Source organism: Photinus pyralis, unplaced genomic scaffold (assembly GCF_008802855.1).
Source record: "Photinus pyralis isolate 1611_PpyrPB1 unplaced genomic scaffold, Ppyr1.3 Ppyr1.4_LG8, whole genome shotgun sequence".
In the NCBI taxonomy this organism is placed as follows: domain Eukaryota; kingdom Metazoa; phylum Arthropoda; class Insecta; order Coleoptera; family Lampyridae; genus Photinus; species Photinus pyralis.
In genome coordinates this window covers 3,745,206-3,771,133 of record NW_022170819.1, presented here as the reverse complement: position 1 = coordinate 3,771,133, position 25,928 = coordinate 3,745,206, and the positions used below count along the sequence as shown (strand labels likewise).

The 25,928-nt window shown below is 36.7% G+C and overlaps 1 protein-coding gene across 2 annotated transcripts; it reads left to right on the top strand.

Annotated features, from left to right (window-relative positions):
* The first annotated feature begins 1,504 nt into the window (after positions 1-1,504).
* LOC116178166 (1-phosphatidylinositol 4,5-bisphosphate phosphodiesterase classes I and II) lies at positions 1,505-20,182 on the top strand. Of its 2 annotated transcripts, none has more exons than XM_031497582.1 (10): positions 1,505-1,772; positions 2,339-2,524; positions 2,578-2,958; positions 3,003-3,265; positions 3,312-3,496; positions 9,413-9,623; positions 9,670-10,939; positions 11,174-11,429; positions 18,425-18,679; positions 18,727-20,182. In XM_031497582.1, exons 1-10 carry the CDS (start codon positions 1,528-1,530, stop codon positions 18,811-18,813), a joined length of 3,339 nt encoding a protein of 1,112 aa, XP_031353442.1. In that variant the 5' UTR covers positions 1,505-1,527; the 3' UTR covers positions 18,814-20,182. The 2 variants fall into 2 exon arrangements, with proteins under 2 accessions (XP_031353442.1, XP_031353441.1); XM_031497581.1 differs by having other exon boundaries at positions 11,126-11,429.
* The last annotated feature ends 5,746 nt before the right edge of the window (positions 20,183-25,928 follow it).

Sequence of the window (25,928 nt, the reverse complement as noted above, 5' to 3'; positions counted from 1 at the left end):
CAGCTTGTTTTCTTGTGACCCACCTTTTTACAAAAATAGCACTTATCATTTTCTTTTCTGGTTGTAGTATGCAAAGCTGTCTCGTTGCTGTTTTCGCCACTCGCACGATTCACTCTTTTCTGCCACTCGTCAATCAATTTTCCTTTTACGAGATCCAGGGTCAAATCTTCATCCGGCCTCGCCTCCAGAGCAGTGACTAGAGTTTCATATTCCTCAGGGAGACTGCTAAATAAAATTGCCACTAACCACTGGTCATCCAGAACTGCATTTTCCTGCATTGCATTCAACCTTTCTACTAGGTCCGTTAGCGTAGCGATGTGTGTCTCCATATCACCCTTCTGTTCAAGACGAAGACGGCAAATTTTTCGCATCAGACACACTTTTGTACTTAGAGTGTTTTTGACGTGAACCCTTTTTAGATTTTGCCAAGCCTCCATTGCCGTTTCAGCTTTCTTAATATGTATCAGCTGGTTATCTTCAACTGCTAATCCAATATGTGCCATTGCCAGCTCATTTTTCGATTTCCACTGTACCGTAACTGGTTCCTGTTTCTCATTGCTGATAGCCTCCCAACATTTTTCTTTTATTAACAATAACTTCATTTTGAAGCTCCAATTGTCATAGTTGGAAGCATTCAACTTGACGAACGACACCAGTTTTTCATTCATAACAAACAATTCGAAAAAATTATCTGCACAAACGACAACTTTTGAATGCTTGAAATTTATTCGCAGATGCGGTATACTGGGCGCATAACCTTTTAGAAGACAGATATATGTGAACACGTAGTTAAAACAAGATTATAATTATTTGTCATAAAAATACACTGACAAATTTATTTAGAACAATTACTCAATCTCTCAGTGCTAACTGATCTATTTAAAAATATTTAGTGTTGCTATTTTTCTCAACAAGAATAAACTTTGTTATATACAGGGGTGTCTTCCGATGCATATTTGAGTGCTCTACAGTTTGAAATGTTGCAAGCAAGCAAGTGTATTAACAGAGGGTGTAATTTTACGAGCGGTGGCTCATTGCGGAATATTCCGAAACACGTACGTCAACAACCCTCCGAGCACTAATTTTTTTTTATTGAGATCCATTTAATGCGATAAAAGTTTCATACTCGCATTAGATACGTGCGGTTTGTAAGTAAATTACATAGGGTGCGTATAAGCTTAATGTGATTCGTGGGGGCGGCTAATTACCTACGTATCATGTACGCTTTAGCATCAAAATTTAGTACGGTTTAATGAGTTTCTAGATTAATATTGAAATTCAATTGTCGCATTCTAACGTTAACATTTTACGAGCGTTAAACAAATTTATTGCTCCCGCATTAATAAAACGATCTCCTCGCGAACTAAATTGATTAAAACAAGTTTACCTGTTACTTAATTGTTGGGGGATTTTGCAGGCACCGAAGCGTATGTGCCACAATAAAGATATTACTCCCTCGTGTTTTCGTTTAGAATTATTGTTCCATTTTAATTGTTGCAGGATCCAAAATTGAGGCAGATCGTCACGATGGGTTCCCAAGACACGTTGGAGGAGAAAACTGTAACCGTCTGCTGCGGAACAGATTTCGTTAATATTTCCTTTGTAAACTTCTGCTGCACGAGGAAGGAGATCTCTCGCCTTTGGACGGACGCCCTGATGAGTTTGGCCTACAACCTGACGCAGGTTAACGGCACCACCAGCATGTTCCTTCTCAAAGCATACACCAAACTTACCCTTCTCACTGATAAGGCAGGAAAAATACCAATCAAAAAGTAAGTGTGGGAAGGTTTTAATTTTGTTTTGCGATTTTGCTGATTTGCACGATAATTACTAACCTAAATGTAATGCTATTTGGTATGGTTGGAAAGCATTTTTTCAGACCTTTCCAACGACGTATCACACATGGGGGGTCACTATTTAAGATTTAAAAGTTGGGGTGGCTGGGGCGCAGGGGGTTGGAGGGGGTGCGTCGCCAACTATGTCATTGTGATTCCCCCTCCGAATTACCGAAACGGATTTTGATTTTTTTAAATATCTCGTTTATTTAATAAGATATGGGGGGTGGTAAGTTTTCAAATTGTCACCCTGTATAGTAAACGAAAAGTTTCTAGATCACATTCTAGAGCATTCTCGAATACCTGCGAAGTCGGGGATTTCTCGGAAAGAACGCGTTACACTCGTTTTGTTCCATATCTCGGGTGACTTATCTGTTACGGCGCCTGCTAGCGCCCCGATGTCTGGATGTCTTCGCTTCATTATGATTTGTGTGACTGCGAGCAGTACTTTTTGAATTATGTTAATTCAATTATCACTGGCTCACTCTGACTCATTTTTTCAGCGTAATAAAAATGTTTACATCAAATAAAGAAGATCGAAAAAGAGTGGAAAAAGCCTTAGATATATCTGGTCTTCCTTCTGGAAAAAATGACACAATTAGTATTGAAAAGTTTCAGTTTGAAGATTTTTTTAATTTATACAAAAGCTTAACCCAAAGGTCGGAGGTGGAGAAAGTCTTTAATGAATTGTAAGTAAAGCTCAATTAATGTAAATTGTGTATTATTCCGATTGCATTTGTAGAGTCGGTACACCTAAGAGGCACAATATGACCGCCGCACAATTGGTAGATTTCCTCAACAAAACTCAACGGGATCCGCGACTGAACGAAATTTTATACCCTTACGCTAACACCGCCAGAGCAAAAGATATAATCGCACAATATGAGCCAAATAAATATAACGTACAAAAAGGGCAACTGTCCTTCGATGGCTTTTTGAGGTATTTCATGTCCGAAGACAACAACATTATCGCGTCTAGTAAATTTGATTTGTGCGACGATATGGATCAGTCCTTGTCTCATTATTTCATCAACTCATCTCACAACACGTACTTAACGGGTCATCAGCTTACAGGGAAATCTAGTGTAGAAATTTATAGGCAATGTCTGCTGGCCGGTTGCAGGTAACAAATCCCATCCACCGCCTTTCTTAAATATTAAACCGTAGGTGCGTCGAGTTAGATTTTTGGAATGGTAAAACCGACGAACCGGTGATAGTGCACGGTTATACCTTCGTGCAGGACATCCCCGCGAAGGAAGTTCTAGAGGCAATCGCAGAGAGCGCCTTTAAAACTTCGGATTATCCCGTTGTATTATCCTTCGAGAACCACTGCAACCCGAGGCAGCAGGCGAAAATCGCCAATTACTGTAAGGAAATTTTTGGGGAGATGCTTTTGGAGCAGCCGCTAGATACTCATAAACTAGAACCAGGTTAAATCCGCCGCCGCTTGTGAGGGAGTTTACGTTTAGTTTTTAGGATCGCAGCTTCCATCGCCTTCGCTGTTGAAACGGAAAATTATCATTAAGAATAAGAAGAAGCATCATCACCATCACCATTACCACAAGAAGACGCCGCCGCCTAGTCAAGAAGCTTCCGAACCTACCGGAAATGGTGATATTGCGTCGCATCACGCACCTCCTTTGCAAATGCAAGCGCGTCAGGTATGGTAACTCAAATTCGAATCCAAATATAATAGTCCAGGAGGCAACATTTTTTGTGCGCTCATTTCTACAAAGTTGATATTCTGCCATTTTATTGTTTTGATAGTACAAGTAAACAAAACGGTTGGCGACCGCGTCGGCGGTGTTGCCTAAATTTGCAACAATGTTCTGAACATGTTAATGTAGTAGATGCCTCATTTCTACAAGAATAAAAGTTTGTACAGTAATTAAGTATCCTAAAAAAAGTGTGGTAATAGTCTACCGAGCTGGAAGCGTTGCTATCACAAGTCTACCACCCACGCAAGATGCATAAAAAATTATTGGATTGAACTTATTTTTACAAAGATGAAATTGTTGTTGGAAAAAGTTGATGTCATAAGAAACCAAAAAAAAATGGTCTACCGATCGCGTGATGTTGCTAAGGTCTCGGTGGAGACGCTGGAAGGTACGATTTACCGAGCTCAGCTACTGCACTGCTCTGCTAAAAGTACCTCTAAATTATTTATACACGATAAAATAAAAATATTTCAAAAACGAACATAGGCAATTAACATGGGAAAAAGGCTTTTTGCAGATCGTTGCTCTCCATGATAATTTAGGTCTTAACGGGTTTATAATAACACCAATCCAATCGAAAGAAGATTTTTTGTCTTTATCTAATGATATACGAATTAGTTCATTTTCAGTTGTATTTCTCATTATTAAAGATCCTCTAGATCGTTTATAATTTTGTATTGCTGTCTGTTCGTCTGTCCGTGTGCACGATAACTCATAACTGAATAACTTTGATAGAAAAGTCCGATCGCTTTGAAAATTGAAACAGCTGTTCTTAAGGATATAAGAAAGATCGCTAGGTATTGTTTTTCAGCTGCGTAGACTAGCGGGGCAAAAAATTACAGCCCAAAAACTGCTCAAACGTCCAAAAAAGAGCTTCTTTTATAATTCTTATTACAAAGAACATGTGAATGCCCGGTTTTCTGTGTTAATAAATGTCCCTTAAGCCCCAGGTAACTATGCAGATGAATTTTTAAAAAATTGCGCATGCGCAACTCAACTTTTGTATTTGCGCAATCCCAATTTTCCATATTTGTTAAGATATTTCATTCAAATTTAATATGTAAGCATCTCGAGTAAAAGTGAAACTAACGCCGAATCAAAAAAATTGTTTTGTTTTTTTGGTTAAGATTTTTAAGCGAATTTTTGTATCTAGACACCTCGAATAAAAGTCTTAACTCCGTTTCAAACAATTTGTTTTACAAGCTATTCCGATTCGGTGGGACAGAATCAACCCCTTAAGGCGGCTCTGCAGTGAAAGTTAAACTATCGGCAAAATAGCGAATCATTTCTTTAAGATTTTGATTTTATAATCGCATTTAAAAAAAGGGCCGACGACATATATTGTAGGTATTAACCAACAGAATGATGCGTAAACCATTTTTTGAAGGTTGCCATAATTTTGGAAATAACTAGTACAATTGATAAAGCTTGTCTTGAAGATAACGGCGCCTCTATAAAACATACAGACATGGGGCGATTTACAACCTGCTAACAAAATTGTATGATTGTACATAGGTATATCTTGGTCATCCCTTAAATTAAGAAAAAAAATTGGGGAAAATGTTTTGATGACATCATGAAGTATTTCACCAATCGAAAGCATAGTTAGGCAACTTAAATTACACCATACGCCCCCCGGCGAAATTGTCATTAACTGGCAATTGCGAATTAATCCTATTTATTTTTCTAACAATAGCATTAGAGATTAGGCTATTCATTGTTATCTGTAATGAAATTCACCTCTTCGGGCTTTGTCCGGCGTCATTAACACTTTTGCTAATAATGTAATTTAATTTATTTCTTTGCTGGTTTCATTGATTAGAAGTTTGTAATGATAAGATTCTTGTGGATACCTACTTCCGTAATTACACCAAGTATTACTGTTTCACGCAAACCGTTACCTAAAAGTATTCAAGCTTTCATTGATTAATTAAATCTGAAAATGTGCAGTCCTCACTTGATGCTGCGTGACAATGATTTAAATTTTGATCGCTCTTCTACAAGGTGTTTCAAAGCTAATAGTCAACTTTATTAACTTCGAACCTTAAAAAGTTGATTTTTTTAAACGAAACTTGCTTTATTTTTTTGCACTTTCCAATAAAAAAATTCTACATCGATTTAGTATTACATTCCCTATAGGTACCTATCTGTTATGCTTTCCTTTTTATTATAGATTTTCTAAAAATTGTGACCGTTATGCATAATTTTCTTAGGAGGCCTTCAAATAAACTGATTTCAACATGACGGAGCGCCGGCTCATTCTATCCATGATGCTTATATCTCTTTGAAGAAGAATGTTGGTTTTTTTATTTTGTCGTTTGTTATTATTACCTGTTTCTGTTTATTATCATCTTTGTTTAACTTTTGATTATCTGTCATTATAATATCAACTATAACTATAAAAAGGTCTGACATGTCTTCTAACGCATTTATTTCAAGGCATCCTATGAAACTTATGCAAAAGGGTCACAATTTTAGAAAATCTAAAATAAAACGGAAAGGATAACAGATAGGTATTAATAAAGTTGACCATTAGTTAACACTCTGTAGAAGGGCGATCAAAATTTAAATCATTGTCACGTAGAATCAAGTCAGTACTGTCTATTTTTGAATTTTGAAAAATCTTGAATAACTTGAAAACCTTTGATTCTGGGTATAGGGAAATTGGTATCAAACGATGTAGATTTTCATCAAAAATGTAATTAAATATAGGATGTTCTATTTAAAATAAGAAAGTTGCTATCGACATGCGGTAGAATCGGAAGTGAATAAATCATGATAATATTTTCTTTCGATAGATCATAAAAAAGTATGTTGGTATGTTCAGATTTAAATTGAATATTTCTGGGTAGCGGTAACCGTATTTCTATGACTAATGTAGTCATTTCAAAATAAACCCAACTCAACAAATTACCAAAGAAAGAAAAGAGATAAGGGGTATTTCAATTCATATTTATTTAGGTACTAATTGCTTTGTTTGTGAATGAATAGCACCTATAGCCTGCAGCGTTTTAGAATCTACATTGGAAAACAGCAATAATTTGTATTGTTAGTTGCCTAAAAATTTTTCTATCTAGGCGCACGATCGAAATCTTAATTCACTGCAGAGCCGCCTTAAGGCGAGTTTTAAAAATGATGGATGCGTGAAGATCTCGAGGATCCTTCGGTATTCAGTTGTATCGGATTTTTTTATCAAAAGATTCGATATTCAATTCGAAATTAATCAGTTTATGACAGCTGTTAATAATTTTTTTTGTAAAATTTATTCACTGAGGAAAAATTATTTATAATAAACGACGACGGAAATGGTTACTGTACGCGATATTTGTTTTCTGTACATTTTAACGAGCGTCCCACTCCGTCTGTGTCAATTCTACAGAAAATTTTCATGGCCTAACATGATTTTGCTAATTGGGGTTATTGCCGAATAGGTAAGTAAAACTAAAAACATTAGTTATTTTAAATTTCCTATCAAAAACAAACCTCGAATGACAGCAAGGAAAATAAATTGTGGAAATTCTGTTATTGCCGGGCTAGACGATGAAGAATTAAAATCGTTTGTGAAAATCACTTTAATTCATGTGATATTTACAGTAGCGGCAATCGAAAGTTATTGAGAATCAATTCAATTCCTTTGCCTTACTCAAAACAAGGTAACCATATTATTTTTTGTCGTTAAAATGACTGATACATTTTTTCAAGATTTAAATTACAAAGAAGATGGGCCCTTCTACCTCATACTGCAATCAAACGTTCAAAGAAACGAGAAGTATTCCACCCCATTCAAAAATTTTTGCGAAAACTCCAATTCAAGCACAAATTCGACTTTATGTACAGACATTTTGAAAATGCCATTACCACAAAAATTACCTAGAAATAGTATTATACCGGGTGGTGTCTAGCGACGCAACATAGGGATTTCAATGGTAATTTCTTTATAGCCAATTACTAGCTCCTCTAATTATTTTAGAGCAAAAGTCTAAATACGTTTTTTTAGAGAAAGAAATACTGCATTTGTTCATGCGATTACTTATAATTTTCCGTTTTTCAAAACCGTAGAAATCCACAAAATAAAAAGTTACATTTTTATAAATCAGTGATGCTTTGGAATCTTTTAACAAACTACAAGTGCATCGCATCTAAGTTGTCGTTGTTTGACGTCGAACGATAATCGTATTTAATTCTATTTCAACTAACTGACGCAAGAAAAAGCGTCTATGGGTTTTTTAGAGAATGTAATGCTGCATCTGCATCAGATACTATTTGTGTATCATTTTCCGGAACCAGAGTACATAATCGAAGAAAAAGAAATTGATTTGAGGAAGACTTATATTCGGATTTTCCGCTACTGCAGCCAAAACGTTGAATGTATTGTCGTTTTCCTGATGGTTTTGACAGACATTTTGAATGTTATTGCACTTGCAGTGATTTAACACTGTTCCTGTTCTTTCAAACTTGTGCACAATTCTGTCTATTGTGGTACTGTTTGGAATCCGTCCATTGGGTTACTTCACAGTAAATAAAGACGTTACTTGGCGGGCATAAAACAACTTTAACATTTCCTCTTTCTCTTCAGTTAAATACATGATAAACAATTTTATGATTAACTAATTTATAAACAAGTACCAATTTAGCATACGTCAAAGGCAAATAATTAAAAGTTATCCCTTAGGTAATTCCAAGGCATATCTGATTTATTGTAAAATGAACCTTTTTATTTTGTCGATTTCTACGGTTTTGAAAAACGGAAAATTATGAGGAATAGTATGAACAGATGCGGTATTTTTTTCTCTGAACAAAACGTATTTAGACTTTTGCTCTAAAATAATAAGGGGAGCTAGTAATTGGCTATAAAGAAATTACCATTGAAATTCCTATGCTGCGGCGCGCTAGGCACCACCCTGTATACAAGTTGAAAACTTTGAGCAAAAACCTAAATACGAAAAACGTTCAAATTCATAGACTGAAAACTCATCTCGTTTTTCAACAGGTTAGTCAATTAAATTTTTTGCATAGTTATCTAATTACCGGGCTTTTTTTGTCAAAAAATCGTATGGAAACTGGTACTTTTGTTCACGATTTTCTATGAACAGTAGCATTAAATTTTGATACAAAATAGCGAATGTCAATGATATTATCCAGTTATGAGTTATCGTGCACACGGACAGACAGACAGACAGACAGCAATACAAAATTATAAACAATGTCGAGGATCGTTAATAATGAGAAATACAACTGAAAATGAACTAATTCGTATATCATTAGATAAAGAAAAAAAATCTTCTTTCGATTGGTGTCATTATAAACCCGCTAAGACCTAAATTATCATGGGGAGCAACGATCTGCAAAAACCTTTTTCTCATGTTAATTATTTATGTTCGTTTTTGAAATACTTTTATTTTATGCCGGTGTATATAATAATTTAGAGGTACTTTTAGCAGAGCAGTGCAGCAGCTGCGCTCGGAAAAGCGTACCTTCCAGCGTGTCTACCGAGACCTTAGCAACATCACGCGATCGGCAGACCATTTTTTTTTGGTTTCCTATGACATCAACTTTCTCCAAAAAAAATTTCATCTTTGTAGAAATAAGTTCAATCGAATAATTTTTTCATTCATAGAAATGAGGCATGTACATATTTATTAACATGTTCAGAACATTGTTGCAAACTTAGGCAACACCGCCGACGCGGTAGACTACCGTTTTGTTTACTTGTACTATCAAAACAATAAAATGGCAGAATATCAGCTTTGTGGAAATGAGTGCACAAAAAATGTCGCTGCCTCCTGGAGTATAAGGTAGAGAGTAGGCATCCTCAACAAAAAAAATTAGTTTAGGTTTAGCATTATCGTTCCTTTTTAGGGCTCTAAAGAATCAACGGGTACCGAAGATGAAGATTCGTCAAGTGAAGAAGAAGCCGATGCTGCAGAAGTGGAACCAGTCCAAGGGCAACCGTCAGAACACCCGGATCAAAAACCGGCTGCTCAAAAGGAGACCGAGGCGGGCGCCGAAATTTCCGCCTTAGTCAACTATATACAACCGGTTCATTTTTCCAGTTTTGAAAACGCAGAAAGTAAGTGGTGCGTCGAATTCGAAGCAGTTATTTACTTTGTTTGCAGAAAAAAATCGCAGCTACGAAATGTCGTCGTTTGACGAAAAGCAAGCCACTACGCTTTTAAAAGAGAAACCGATCGAATTCGTAAATTACAACAAATTCCAGCTGAGCAGAGTCTATCCCGCGGGTACTCGATTCGACTCCTCCAACTTCATGCCGCAAGTCTTTTGGAATGCGGGCTGCCAGTTGGTCGCGTTAAACTTTCAAACCTTGGATTTAGCGATGCAACTAAACTTGGGAATATTCGAATACAATTATCGTACGGGTTATTTACTAAAGCCGGAATTTATGCGTCGCAAAGATAGAAGGTTGGATCCGTTCGCGGAGTCGACCGTCGACGGTATTATAGCCGGTACCGTCAAAATATCTGTGATATCGGGTCAGTTTCTCACTGACAAAAGGGTCGGAACTTACGTAGAGGTGGACATGTACGGTCTACCCGCCGATACAGTTAGAAAGAAGTTTCGTACAAAAATTATACCCAATAACGGGATCAATCCCTTGTACGATGAAGAACCTTTCGTGTTCAAGAAAGTTGTGCTTCCCGAATTAGCTTCCATTCGTTTAGCCGCTTACGAGGAATCGGGTAAACTCATCGGTCATCGGATTCTTCCTGTCGTCGGGCTGTGTCCCGGTTATCGTCACGTGAATTTAAGAACTGAGCTAGGTCAGCCTTTACCGTTATGCAGTTTGTTCCTTTTAATAGTCGTTAAAGACTACGTTCCTGATGGGTTATCCGATTTTGCCGAAGCTCTCGCAAACCCCATTAAATACCAAAGTGATCTGGAAAAAAGGTCGCGGCAGTTAGCCGTTCTCACGGACGACATGGAGGCGCCCACTGGTACTAAAGACGAGCAAAAAAAAGACGCGACCGCGAAAACGACGCAAGAATTAACTAGCAACGGTAGTCCCTCGCCGCGCCCCACTTTAACTAGCGGCGTCGGTTCGTCCATTGACTTAGTCACGGAGACCGACGTGCCCGTGACTAACGCCCCTCCAGTCTCTGCCACGTTGGTGGAGCAGAATTCGATTACAAAACCGCCCGAGATACTGTGCGTCGAGGAAATAGTAGCCGAACCTTTAGACAAAATTTTAGAAAACAAATTAGTTAAGGAAAAGAAATTAGAGTTAGAAAAGAAATTGGAGACGTTGAGAAAGAAACACGAGAAGAAGAAGGCGACCTTACAGTCACAAAAGTCCACGTCCGAAACGGGGGAGAAAATCTCAAAATTAATGAATATAAAATTGGTGAAGAGACTTTCAAGCAAAAACATGTAAGTATGAGTGGGCGTGTGAACAGTTTTGTTTTTTATTGAGATTGTTTAACAGCCCGTTTGTGTGGATTAACTTTTGAGCGTTTGCGAGTTGTGTATTATGGAAATGTTCCATGAAACGTTTGCCTATAACCCTTGAAGGAGTGCGTAAAAAACAAAACTGTAACCGAATTTTCATATTTTCAGTTTCCAAGGTGGTCGAGCGACCATCTTAAATCATTCTTTCTTTCTTAGAGTAACCGGAGTTTTCTCGACAGAATCTACTAGCGCAGAACCACTAACTAGCGTTGCAGACGGACCGGAGAGTAGCGCGAACGCGGAGCCCGAGCGACCCACGCTTCCGCGCAGCACGTCCGAACGTTTGCTCGCCGCCAATCGTGAGTTCGTCACGCAGGAGAAGGAGCTGCGCGAGAAGTACCACGAGATTATATATAGCATAGCGGAGAAAGTTATGCGTACATCTCAGGCGAATCAGTTTAAACTGTTAAAGGTAGGTCGCGGCGGAACCGAGGTTACGGTAAGCAGAACCATTATGCGTAATAGGCGTATGTTGTCCCAAAGTAAAAGAAGTGAAAAAGTCCTTCTGCTATTGACGGAAGACTACGGAGCCCATTTGTGACCGTTCATGGGCAAAATTCAAACTATTGAAACGCAACATCGCATATTACAACCCTCCCAGTACACCCCGACGCTAGTATCTGGTAAAAGTCTGGCTTGCTCAGTATGCGAGAGGTTAGTTCAGAAGTTTTTTTACAAGCTAGGCTAGTTATCCAAAATTGATCAAAAGCCAGTCCAGCTTGTAGTATACTTAACCCCCAGGTTCTACGCTAACTTCACACTACAAGAACTCGGAAAAAGTCAACCCCCTCAACGTTTAAAAGTGACCACCCAAATGACTATTCCCTCTAAAACTAAACAAGATCCCGCTTAAATTTGAAAAGTTGCACGTGATAAAACATCTAAGGCAGAGCCCCCTTATGTTAGTTGTAGACAACGCTTTGACCTGAAGCACAGTAGGGAAGGAACGTTAAATAAAACACTGAAATTGTGACAAGTTTGTTTAATAATGATCGCAATGATTAAGATTGGAAATTTAAGTCCAAAATAAATTACATTGCAAAAATAAAGTTTGAAAATGGTAGTTCACCGAATAAAAATAGAAATAGGCTGGGGAAAAAAAGAACTTACCAATAAAAAAAACCAGCCGTCAAATTAACTTCAAATTGTGTAGTAAAATTAATTGTTTCTAATGATATGAACGCGTAACATAAAATTATAACATCACAAAAAGTGGCAGGTAAACTTCAAGAGGTAACATATAGGTTAAAAATAAGTTTTGGGAATTATGGGTCAGGTAAGCAGGCACCAAGATTCTAAGAAAGGGTGAAATACACAGGATGTGACTAATCTTTAGTGCAATAAAGTCCTTTTGTTAAAAGCAAGATGGAAAATTACATGGCTTTGTAGGCAAATTTAACTAACCGTCAAATATGTGGAAATTATTGAATCGCCACCCATACATTACACATAGATTCCAAACCGAAGAATTTTGATTAGCATAAACTCTCCCCCGCAAGATAGGTAGCGTTGCCCCTTGTCCGGGGTTTCGAGCCTACAGTTGTAAGTCGAAGACAACCACGGAATTAGGTGTCGTAGCTCAATTTTGACTACAGCTTTTACCATCCCCGTGACTGTTTCATTCACGTAGAAAATTGTTAGTAACAAGTCAGTACATACATCAAACGAATCGGTAATTTCCACATATTAAAATAAAATGATCAAAACTTATATGAATGTAACTTCAGGGACAAGACCAACACCAAGCAATCAACATCAATAAACATAAATTAAGCAAACATTACACCAAAAACGTAAACGATTACAAACAATAGGATAACGGTATTAAACATGTCATTCTGCATTGCGGTTAAACCAAGTGAATTTCAAAAACAAAGATTGAAACATCCATTGATCCATTCGCCACTAGGTAGCTGAGCGCCAGATGCAGTATGCTGCTCTCGATGCTGCTTGTGGAGATACAGATACAGCTACCAAATTTACACTAAAAACAAGTGTAAATTGCGCACAAATAAAGCGCATTTTTTAAAAAACTGAAATATCTTAACAAGTGATGTGGTAGTAGCATTGAATATAAAGTGCTTATTCAATGCAGTGGTGTAGTGGGGCGGGAGCGCGTGGGAATGGCGTTTCCACTTTGTTTTTTCCAAGAAGATAATTATGTGGGGGTTGTCCGTCCAATGCTTTTTCACATGTCTAGCAAACATGATTTTATTGCAACCAATTGATCGCGATTAATCACTTTTGGACTCTTGTCATATCCGTGTGGTACCAGTTTCCCACCGATCTGCACAGTTAGGAATCGACAGTTGCCTTCAGCTCTTCGTCGCTTGAGATTTTCATTCCCCCAAGTGTTGTTTCAAGTTGAGGAACAAATAGCAGTCACTGGGCTGTACGGAAGATGGTCAATGCGATTTCCCACTCTAATTTAACGCTGAACTCCTTTGTGATGTGGGCCACGTGAGAATGGGCGTGCAAACGAACTTCCTTTGTCAGCTGGGCCTTCGTTTTGTTCTGGATAGCCCGACGTAGCTTTGTTAGTGTCTCGCAGTACTTTGCCGCGTCGATTGTTGCACCTCTTTTCACCCCTGACGGCGTTTGCTTGAACTTCTTCACATTTGGAGAACTCGCACCCTCTTTGGCATAGAAACTCGAGCACTTTCGATGCTCTTCTTTTCAAGGAGCATCCGCATCTCAGATCAAATACAGTGATATTTTATGCATCGAAAATAAATTTGTAAAACAAATAAACATCTGGCTGTCATATTAATTAGTTTGAATATTTTGCTTTGACTTAACAGAAAATAAACCTCTTACACTCCTTGAACTGTTACCGGCACTATACCATTTGACAATATCAGTTTTTTCTTCAGTTAAATACATCGCACACGAACGAAAATAAAAATACGGAAGCCAAAGAAACAATATTCAAATTAATTAATGTGCTTTAAGAAGTTATTTTGGTTGCATAAAATTAGGCACCCTTCGGAAGAGATTTTGTCATTTAAAAGTAGACATGGAGAAAATAATACACATAAATCCCTATGCCCACTACTTAATGAATACCACTGTATATTCCAAAGATATAGCCCGCAGTTACTAAATATGTGCCAACATATGTCAGAGAGATAGCCAACAGTAGAAAACCGATCATGCGCACTGAGTTGTCAGTACAGTTGACATTCCCTACATTTCAGTGGCGTATTATTCCCGTAGAACATAAAGGGGTTACAGTAGAAAATACGAGTAGTTTTTACCAAAGTAATAATTAAAATACTGTATTTAATTTGTGGTGAACGTAGAACATACAGAAAGTGCAATTTCATTTCATGGGTAAGTTATAAAGTATATGATTTGTAATTTAGGATCCCTTCTTGCGCCGCCCATGGTTTTCAGCTATTTACATTCGGATGCTATTGCTCATGTCCGGTAATTACTCGTGGTGCAAAATATATCTGTCTTTGTTAGGTATGTTGGCATAGCTTGCTCTTTATTGAAAGTAAATGGTAACAGCGGCCGACTTACAGTGTTGCAGGTTTATTTGTATAAAATTCTTTGTTATACTGATTATGTGTATGTACAGGGTGTCCCATTAATAGTGGAACCGTTAATTGAACAGCTTCGGGAAAAAAAATTTATTAACAAAGGGGGCCAAGAGAAATTGCTGGAAATTATTTTCAACTTTCTAACTTCGCCGCTAGAGGGTGTACGATTCATGGTTAAGTCACTAAATTTAGAAAGTACCGCAATCCATTGGGCTCGTGTGTTAGAGAGAGAACGCATGATTTTTGCCCAAAAATGGCGGAAGATACCAGATTCTAGTAACTGTAATGTTAGGGATTGTTCCACCTGTTTGGAGATATCTGTATATATTTTTCAATGAATAAAGAATACGAGGAAGGAGCATTAATCAAGTTGTATATGAGAGAGAGTGCGACGGAAGTCGACCATTTGCAAAAGCCACTTATGAGTCATTTTTGTTGTGGCTGTTGCAGTGACATAAAAAGAATGGTTAGTTGTTGTGCTTGTGGTTGCTCCAAAACAGAAAAAAATAACACTTTGGGAATTACATTTCATGTGTAAGTTTTGATAGGTACCAATATTATTTTTATATAGTACATGTAAATTTACAAATTTTTTATCGGAATGTAGTTTGAGGTTAGTTAAACAAAAGTCATAGGCGGAGTAGACACATGGGGGTTTAGATTGTTTTCGTGTAAAATTCTTTATAATTGTATCCTTCTACAACTGTGAGGTAGGTACGTCACTGGAACAGGAAACTACTGTCCGCCATTTGCATAAGCCATCGCGGTCGCACGTATATTGTTGATATTCTCCTTCCTGGTATTCTTTATTCATTGATATTTTTATAAAACATGACAGTACTATGAAGTTAGGTTATAAAAAATGACAGCTATTCAGATTTTATTTGTCAATTTTTTTAAGTTGGCAGCAAATTTGCCCAAAAATGGCGGATGATTGCGGTACTTTCTATATCTAGTGAGTTTAGGTTAAGTAGACAAATGACTTTTTTCCTAAAATATACCCAACAAACATGCATAAGAAATACATGTATAGCATCTTGTATCAATTTTCCATCATTTTGATGCAGCACAAATTGCTCTAGCTCATAAAATATGAGAGGTGGGGGTAGGGGATCATCTCTTTAAGGAATTGAATGTAACTTCGGATTAGGTTAACAGATTTTCACATAATAGGTCTTGTTGGAAAGAGATCTCTTCGTGGAATCAGATTTTACATGAATAGAGCCTTTTAGTAAATGTGATGAGTGGTAGAGGGTGCAATGTGACATTAACATAAACTTTGCAGGGTTTTTTGAAAATTTCAAATGAAACGATAGAATTATCATATGATATCAAATAAGATGAAATAGTGAGAATATCAATAGAAACCGCATTTTAATATCTATTTTGTAAGCAGAGATATGGCGAAAATACGAACATTCACAAATTTTAATTGCAATATTTATATTCATCCAAGTTGGATTTGAAACAAATGAACACATAGCAACCGATAATTATGTCAAAGTGAATGAGGTGATGGCAGTTAGGTAAAAGCAAAAATTAAGACTCAACCTATGGGCAACAAAAAAATTATTCAAACTTTAAATCAGAGAATTAAGTAAATAATAAAAGAAATAATAATTATAATTAACGTAAATGTTCAATGTCTGCCATTATTTTCGATACAAAGACAAGTCTCTGCTGTGTAGAGAGAACAGTTGTGTTGCTTCAACTTCAGCCATGGATATGAATTACATTTCCAATTGTCGCCACCACATCGTTCCTTGTAGTTGGCCTTGTTTGAATATCCTTTCCAACAAATAAAAGTTTAAGCAAGTTAGCTGGCCATGTAAAAATACTTCCTCTTTCTATCCATTTGCCAGGATAACTCAAATTCAAATACTCTCACCTCGACTCTCGCTTATCAAGAAATGTACCAAGCACCCAACGTGGTGATAATTCGCACACATATGTTTAATGAAAGGATGCTACAGACTGTAATAAACTTTGACAGTTTTTTACGTGGTATTGTGTGTCTTTTGTTTCAAAGCCAACTTGAATGAGCATCAATATTGCAATTAAAATTTGTGAATGTTCTTATTTTCGCCATATCTCTGCTTAGAAAACAGATATCAAAATGCGGTTTTCACTGATATTCTCACTTTTTCATCTTATTTGATAATATCATATAATAATTATATCGTTCCATTTGAAATTTTCAAAAAAAACTGCAGTTTACGTTAATGTCAATCGCGCCCTCTACCACTCATCACATTCACTAAAAAGACTAATGTAAAATCTGATTTCATGACTCTTTCCAACAAGACCTATTATGTGAAAATCTGTTGACCTAATCCGAAGTTGCATTCAATTCCTTAAAGAGATGTTCCCCTTCCCACACCCCTCATATTTTATGAGCTACAGCAATTTGTGCTGCATCAAAATGATACAAAATTTATACGAGATTGCTACGCATGTATTTTTTATGCATGTTTGTTGGGTATATTTTAGAAAGCCATTTTTCTACTTAACCTAAAGTCACTAGATATAGAAAGTACCGCAATCATCCGCCATTTTTGGGCAAATTTGCTGCCAACTTAAAAAAATTGACAAATAAAATCTGAATAGCTGTAATTTTTTATAACCTAACTTCATAGTACTGTCATGTTTTATAAAAATATATACAGATATCTCCAAACAGGTGGAACAATCCCTAACATTAAAGTTACTAGAATCTGGTAACTTCCGCCATTTTTGGGCAAAAATCATGCGTTCTCTCTCTAACACACGAGCCCAATGGATTACGGTACTTTCTATATTACCTGTATTCGTTTCAAGTGATTTAACTGAGTTAAATCAGTTTCAGTGATTTTTTTCGTTTACAATCTTGGACCATATAGCCATGCACTAAATGGTCTAAAATTGTAAACGAAAAAAACAAAGTGCAATCACTTAAACTGAGTTAAATCACTTGAAACGAATACAGCTATTTAGTGACTTTAACTTAATCATGAATCGTACGCCCTCTAGCGGCGAAGCTAGAAACTTGAAAATAATTTCCAGCGATTTCTCTTGGCCCCTTTTGTTAACAAAATTTTTTCCAGAAGCTGTGCAATTAATGGTTTCATATATATATAGCCTGTGACCATTATTAATGGGACACCTTGTACACAATAGCTTCTATCGTTTATAGCGCCTCTCAGTTCGAAATCGGCCCAGGTGCTTTGCTGACGCTGGAGCAAGCAGCTGCTGGTGTTGTGGTGGTTGTATTGACGTACCACCCCACTTCAGGTTCGGCAGGGTTACTAAACCCTCACCTTTAGAGACGAAATCTCATAACTGAGCCTCCCTCACCCCCTCTCCCCGCAACGACTAGGTTATCCTGGTTCTTTTCCTCAATGCCGAAAACTATTAGCCTGCCTTTCATGGCTGTGTGGGAGAGATACCAGCTGCCTACCTTTGCTCAGGAGTTCTGCACCTCCAACTGCCTCTTAATCGCCATCAAATCGTCAGGTTCCCCTGGGACCCAGATGGCTGCCTTGCGCAGACAGTCTTCCACAATGTCGAAGGTTGCCAACCACTCAAGGGCATGGTTGTTTTAGGGTGAACAGATGCTGGTCAAGAACCTTGGTGAGGTGATCTTGTACCATATGCACCTGGTTCGCCGTTAGCCTACCCAGAGGGTTATTGGTATCTATTATTGCTACTTTGAGTTGCCTTTCTGCGGCTTTATTGTAGATACTGTACGGTGCTCCAGTCTGACTCAAGATGTCTCCACTTTTATCCTAAATTTCGCGTAAAAATCAGGCTGTGCACCGACGCCTATCGTGCGTAGTGGTTCTTCTTTTGTCATTGATGAGAAATGAATGGAAATTCTTTTTAGGTACAATTAGAGCGCGACACGTCCGACTTGATGCGCCGACTCCAGGCCGACCGACGCGAAGAAGTAAAAGCGTTAGCGAAAAAACACAGGGATCGTGACGAACTGGTGCGTGTTAAGCGAGAGGTGGCGAGCGCCGTCGTCGATCGCGGCGTCACCGAACGCGAGCGATTAGGCCAAACGTTCGAGGTACGCAAGGAGGAGCTAACCAGACAGCATGAAGCTGTTAAGAACGCATTAGTGGAACACAAACAAAAGGTGCGTAATTGCTATTTAAATACACATTACATCATTCCCTTATCTAGGCCAAGACTGCTATGACGAAAGAGTTCGAAACACGACTCACAAGAGCTGAGAACGAAGTCTGCGGAAGTTCCAACGTACAGCAGTAAATGCGAAAATTCGCGACAAGGGTTTGCGCTTATTTTAATGCGACGTCGCCTTGACGTTAACAAAATTGTATGCTCGCAATACGCACCGATCAAGCGAACATCATTCGAAATTAGTAGAGTTGAATCTCGAACACAATTTTGACAATCATCCAAACGGCATCTTCGCCGATCTTTAATGATAACAATTCTAATATGCTATTGATAGGTTATAGAAAAACATTGATATTGTCGTCTCTCGTCGTTGTGATAGTAGAATTAGAACAATTTTAGATGAGATACTTTTCGATAAGCGGTCCCGACTGCTTAATAATAATGGGTTCCGCAACACCATGCGTTACTTCTCATTTTTTAGCTAATTTTTTTAATTTTTATTATTCGAAACTAATCGAGATTAGTTGAATTTTTTTGTACATATGTAAATGTTTGTTTTTTTTAAAATAATGTGTTGTTTTATTGTTTTATCGTTGAGTATTTTTCTAGTGTGTTAATTTTTTTTATCGATATTTCTGCCTAGCTGAAAGTTATGAATGCTCGAACATTTTAAGGTATACTACAATGAAATTTTATCAGTCCATCGAACGAATTGCATATAGGTACATTCAGTCATATTAGATGTATTTCGATTTCTTCTAGAGTGCGTTGCAAGCGCCAGACAACTCAGCAGACTAGTTTTGAATGTTGTCCATGTGCGTTCGATAATCTGGAGACATTGGTTTGTACGTGCTATTTTTATACAGTGTGATTTTTCTGTATTGGTGCATCAAATAATATTAACTTCTTGTGCTAAGTCCGTACCTCATGAGCTCAGTTTCAATTCGTAGGTGTCTCCTATCCATTAGTTCTTATGTATTTCGGTGCTTGTGACTTATAACCTACACTATCATACTCTAATCTTGATGTGTATCAGACTTACACAATAATGCAAGAAAGTTCCGATTGCCAATTTACGGTAAGTTGATAAGGCAGATTTCGCCAGGCTCGCCTATTCTAAATTTGTGCCTAATATTAATTTCTTCTTTTTTCTTTCGCACTTTTCCCAAGCTTATTTTAAAACAATGGCTTATACTTTTTAAATGTTTACTTGACAAAAAATGATCTTCTTTTGTTACTAACAGTAATTATGATTATTATGGCAGCTGCAAAGTATATTGTAATAAGTAAAAAACAAACAGAAGTGTTATTTACGCATACAAAACATTGAATGAATGCCCTACTCTCCAAATCTTTCAGCTATTTATCTAATATAGTGTACCGGGTGACCCAATAAGACTGTTCCTCGACTCGGGAACCGTTCGTCGTATGACTTAGGGGTAAAAAAAATTATTGGGTAAATCGGAAAATATTTTCAAGTTCTAAAAATGACCACCAGAGGGCGTAACTGCCATCTTAAATTTTAAAATTGCCTTTTCTTTAAATTTCGCATAATAAACTAAACATTCTTTTTTCACATTTTTAAAGAGAACCGGTTTATCTTTCATTTTAGTAAAAACAAAAACTCAGTTAATTCAAAAACAATGATGCTGTGGGGCGTTCAATTGTTTTTGCAATAATCTTCTTTAACTTCTTAACCGTTTGTACCAAATTTGATATCGTTGAAAAGAGCATTCCTTGGGTAACAAGAATCAACCATAGTCAATTTAGTTGAATCCTTCTCAGCCAGGGGGCTAGTTTTGACACTATGATCCAAAATCCTAAAAAATCAAATGGAATGATATGACTTTTTCTTTATGAAAAAGTAGCCAAATAACACCCAAAGAGGCCAGTGAAAACCGTTTTTCAAAATATCGTTCCTAACCTCAAATATTGGGAAAATGAGATTAATTAATTAAAATGTTTAACTTGTACCTTAAATTTACTTTTTACGTATTTTCGGTTTTTGTCGATGGCGCGAAAGATTGTTTGGAAAAGGACCCTACACTTTTAGGTCGGCCTGGGAAAATTAAACAAATGAAACATGATGCATTATAAAATAATAACAGCCGTAATTTGTAACTTATTATTCTGCTGTGTTTACATTCAGAAAGTGCAGTTTTTTTAATTTGTAATCTTTTCTCAACCCTCTAACCAAGAAGCATTTATTTAATATGGTTTGTGATCGATTCGGATAATGCAAATAGAAGATGCAGGCAGCGATGGTCGCATTTTGAAAATACTATATCGCCAGCATATTAAATGCTTCTTGGTTAGAAATCGGCATTTTAGAAAAGATTACCAATTCAAAGAACTGCATTTTCTGAATTTAAACTCAACAGAATAATTTACCAATTACGGCTGTTATTTTATAATGCATCGTGTTTCATTTGTTTAATTTTCCAAGGCCTACCTAAAAGTGTAGGGTGGTTTTCTTTCGCGCCATCGACAAATACCGGAAATACGTAAAACGTAAATTTAAGATACAAGTTAAACATTTTGATTAATTTATTAATTAATCTCATTTTCCCAATATTTGAGGTTAGGAACGAGATTTTGAAAAACGGTTTTCACTGGCCTCTTTGGATGTTATTTGGCTACTTTTTCATCTCATATCATTCCATTTGATTTCTTTAATTTTTTTAGGATTTGGGGTCAACTAGACCGCTGGCGGAGAAGGATTCAACTAAATTAACTATATTTGATTCTCATTGGCCAAGGAATGTTCTTTTTACCCATACCAAATTTGTTAAAATCGGTCAAACGGTTAAGAAGTTAGAGCAGGTTATTGCAAAAAGAATTGAACGCTCCATACCATCTTTGTTTTTGAAATAACTGAGTTTTTCTTTTTACGAAAATGATAGGTAAACTGATTTTCTCTAAAAATGTGAACAATTTTTTAGTTATGCAAAATTTAACATGGCAGTTACGCCCTCTATTGGTCATTTTTAGAACTTGAAAATATTTTCCAGCGATTTTTCATGACCGATTTACCCAATAATTTTTTTTACCCCTAAGTCATATGACGAACGGTTCTCGAGATATGGCCGAGGAACAGTCTTATTGGGTCACCCGGTACAATGAATTTAAACATACTAATCACACACTGCCCACATCAAATTCAGATTGTCACATAGGCTGTATCTTATCACTTAAGTAAACAAACTCTCCAAACTTTAGTCATTTACAGAATGCTGGGTAGTAATTGCCCTCTTGTTTTGGCTTCCCCTGTCAGAAAATGCTTTCAAAAATACTGATACAACTTTTACATTATTTTTTAGTAGTGGATGTGATTCAACCAAGATACTACAGATGATTTGTGGGCATAGAAGATCTGTGTGGCTTTTCAGAATTTACCAGACATTTTTCTTTACTGCTTTACTGGAGATGTCAGATTGATTTTTCTTACCAGTTTTCTGATTTACTTCAATAATCCAAATAGTGGATAACTGGGAAAATCTGGAGCTTATTGGGAATTACTTAATTAATATTACTATCAAAGCAACTTAATAAAGTGCCCAAACGAGACCGAAAACACTTAGTGGCTCCCAGACGAATACCAAAATTACGAAAAGTACAGGATTAGTGTCCCCAAAAAAAACTAGCATAGATTTTTGGGCAACTCAAAAACGGGCTACACAAATTTTAAATTGGCGACCACTCGTATGTAGAAATTCGGCCATACTAAACACCAAACGAATCTGTCCTTTTGGGAAATGTGATAACGTTTTTGAGCGCAGAACAATCGGAGACATTTCGATCCTACGGCATCCCCCATAGTACAAGATCCCACATTCGCTCATCTTTTTACCGAGTGATCTTAATACGTTAACAAACACAATGCAAATGGGTTGCCTAAAAAAATTAAGTCAAGACTACCCTTAATTAAAATTAATGTATTTCTGCTGCTACCACATGGAGGGAGCGCATGCGCACTCTCTTGCATCGATGCGTAATTGTGTGAAAGAGAAGGACTCCATGGTGAGGGCATCGAATGTAAAAATGCGCATGCGCTCTCTCAATGTGATAGAAGCAGACAGAAATATTAATTTTAATTTAGTCTTGTCTCTTTAGGCAACCCATTTGCGATGTGTTTGTTTACATATCAAGATTTCACTCGGTAAACAGATGACCTTATGCGTAATCTCTTCTTGCATTAACCGTTAGTACAAACTTTTACTTAACTATTAGTAGTATACGCAACTCGACGCCACAATTATAATTTACGTTAATTGCGACAAAATGATTTTGAAGAGTTGTTAAGTGAATGTTGCTATATTATAGTAATTGTTGCTAATTGTTACTTTGATGGTTGTTACATAGCGTAGTCACTTGTTAGATGCAGAGACTCTGCACGTGCTACATTACCATAAAGTGAATGGCAAATAGAGTGATTTTAATTGTGTTTTCGAGCTTAATTCACCGACATATGTGTAACTAATGTAGTAGATGAACGTGCCAGAGGTATTCTCATAAATGCAATATTTAATAGAGTGTACGATTGTTTAGTAGATAATTATTTATTCAAATTTATTCCTAATGAATCAACGGCCTATGTAGTACATGTTTAAGATAGATTTGTACAATTAGGAATTAGTATATAGCGATTATGTCGGATCATTTTCGAGCTTCTATTGAAGAAAAAAAACGCACACACCAGTTTGGTTTTACTTTTTTTTTCATTCTTTTGGTGCGGTTTGTAAAATTTATGAGTGGATTTTGTGTTGTTTAATGTAATGTTAATACATTCCAGATTTGATTAATAAACTTGTATTTTTCAATTTCCAACTTGTGCCTTTGCCAATTTTCAAACATCCATTTTACTCGTAACTTGATTAACTTTTCAAACGAGAGTCGTTTGTGTTTTATTATAATAAACCTTGATGTGAAACAGTAATATATACATGTGCTAATTTATTGTGTTTTATTGTTGTTTCAACCAGATCTATTGAATTTGAAGTTATTCAGCACAACATTGACATAAATTCGTGATTTCACATACAGGGACACCTCTGGTGAACAAAACTTTTCAGCTCTTTCTTTTATGTCTAGGATTAAGGTCTTACATTTTCAAGTCTCAAATACGGCATCACAATCTCAATTCATCTCAAAATTAGTACCTACAATTTCATTTAAAAACCTCTTAGAATAACCACAGAGTTGTATATAAGTAAATAGAGAGACAGTCTTGTAGCGAAAAATTGACTGCAATTGAACCTTGCGCAGGCCGTTGGTGAGTGTGCGCAGTAATCGACAACAGAACCGGCTTCAAATTAAATGATCCTTAAAGCAGGTTCGGCTTGAGAATAATATGGTGTCTCATTGCAACAAAAATTGAAAAGAAATTCAATGTGTGGTGAATGATGTTGTTAACACTGTGTCTTGAATAAATAAGAAACATTACAATCGTTAAGAACTTTTAATACAGTAGACTACAATACAAAGCTGGTAAGGGGCTTACAACATCAGAATCGAGAGTTGAGATTCTGGTATAAAGGAAATCGTATATTTGTCGTGCGATCGAGTTTAAAGATCTATTTATGCTCAGTGAGTATAAAAATAAGCAATGAAAGAATAAAATAAGTTGAAATTTTATTTTGGTGCGGGACAAAATTTCAGGTGTGCAATGCCGAAAACACAGTTTGAATACGGGTAGCCACAAAGTCGACAAACCTCAAATGCCAATAACTCAAATATCTCAAAAATGGAGCATCGGCAGAAGGTATGTACAGTGGCACCACGCTCAGAAGGTTCCTGACAGGGCGTGTCCGAGGACGTTGGAAATTTAGACTGTACATTCTCATGCAATATTTGACTCTACTAAATATAAATAAGTGGGCCACGCGATATGAGTTGCATTACTTCAAGGGGAAACAGTAAAATTAATAATTTTATTTCTACAAAACGTAAACACATTTAAGATTGTTAGATGTTCATGTTCAACACAATTTACAATTCTGATGCACTTCTGCTGTGTAAATATGGACAGTTATTGAAACAATCACATTGAAATTAATAACACTCACATTGACTAAATTAACACACAACCTTTAACTTTTTTCATTCATTATCGTCACTTGACCACTAATCATCATCGGTGTTCACAATAAATTGTACATTGTCAATAAATTCATTTCTCGTAGGAATGTTATTTGCTTCTAACCAAGAACGTATCACTTCCTTACGATTATTCATTGTTGGTGGCTTATTTATTTGAACACTGATAAGGTGCGTGAGTTTGCTGGTAAATTTGGTATAAGCTGCTTCTCTAACCACTGCATAAAGTTGGTATGATTCATATCATCGTAATAATCCCCCGATTTACTGTGCGACATCCTCTACAAAACCAGAACAACTACCAGCATACTACGATGTACCTCTGACCAGCCCTATTATAAACTTCCGATACTTCATCTGATTGTTAGCATTTACTCACTTCGTACGATGGGTGAATATAGGTTTCGTCCAAGTATATAACGGGTTAATTGTCACATTCAGGTTGTTCATTTTCTTTTAATCTTCTTAAATAACGAGATGCCATACTACAATGTCACTTCTTTCCATTACCAACCTACGTTTGTCCCGACACTTCTTGTATCGAAAACCAAGTTTCAACAATTGCTTGCGAAGAGTTTTCCTTCCACCCATATATTTGATCTTTTCTTGCACTTTTCTAGGAGCATTTTAAAATATCCTTTATTTATGTACAGATCGTCGCCTACTAAACATTGAAATGGCGGTAAAGAGTATAATGTAATGGGCATGCTTAAATTATTACTCCAAAGCGTCTGTTTATTTACAAATGAATCTGAAGCATCTGAAAAGTTATTGCTGTTTTGTTTTGTGATTATGTAACTGAATGCACCCAAAAATTGTGCTGATTCCCTTTCACGCACTGCGCATGAGTCCCAACGGCTCCGCCATTAAAAGTTGGCCACTGTAGTTGGAGTTATTTTTCCACGCGCAGGTCGTATGTACTGCCCCTCTATTTACTTATATACAACTCTGTGAGAATAACCATATATAACCCTGTTTACAAAACGCTCCCAACTACACACGCCATTTGTAAATCACATCAGCGCCTCTAGTGTTAATCTGAATCACTAATAACATAGCATTGAATAGTCCTAGCTTCCGCTCACAAATACAAGCAATTAATTGCATTAATATTACCGAAGTTTGATAAATGAATACAATAAAACAGA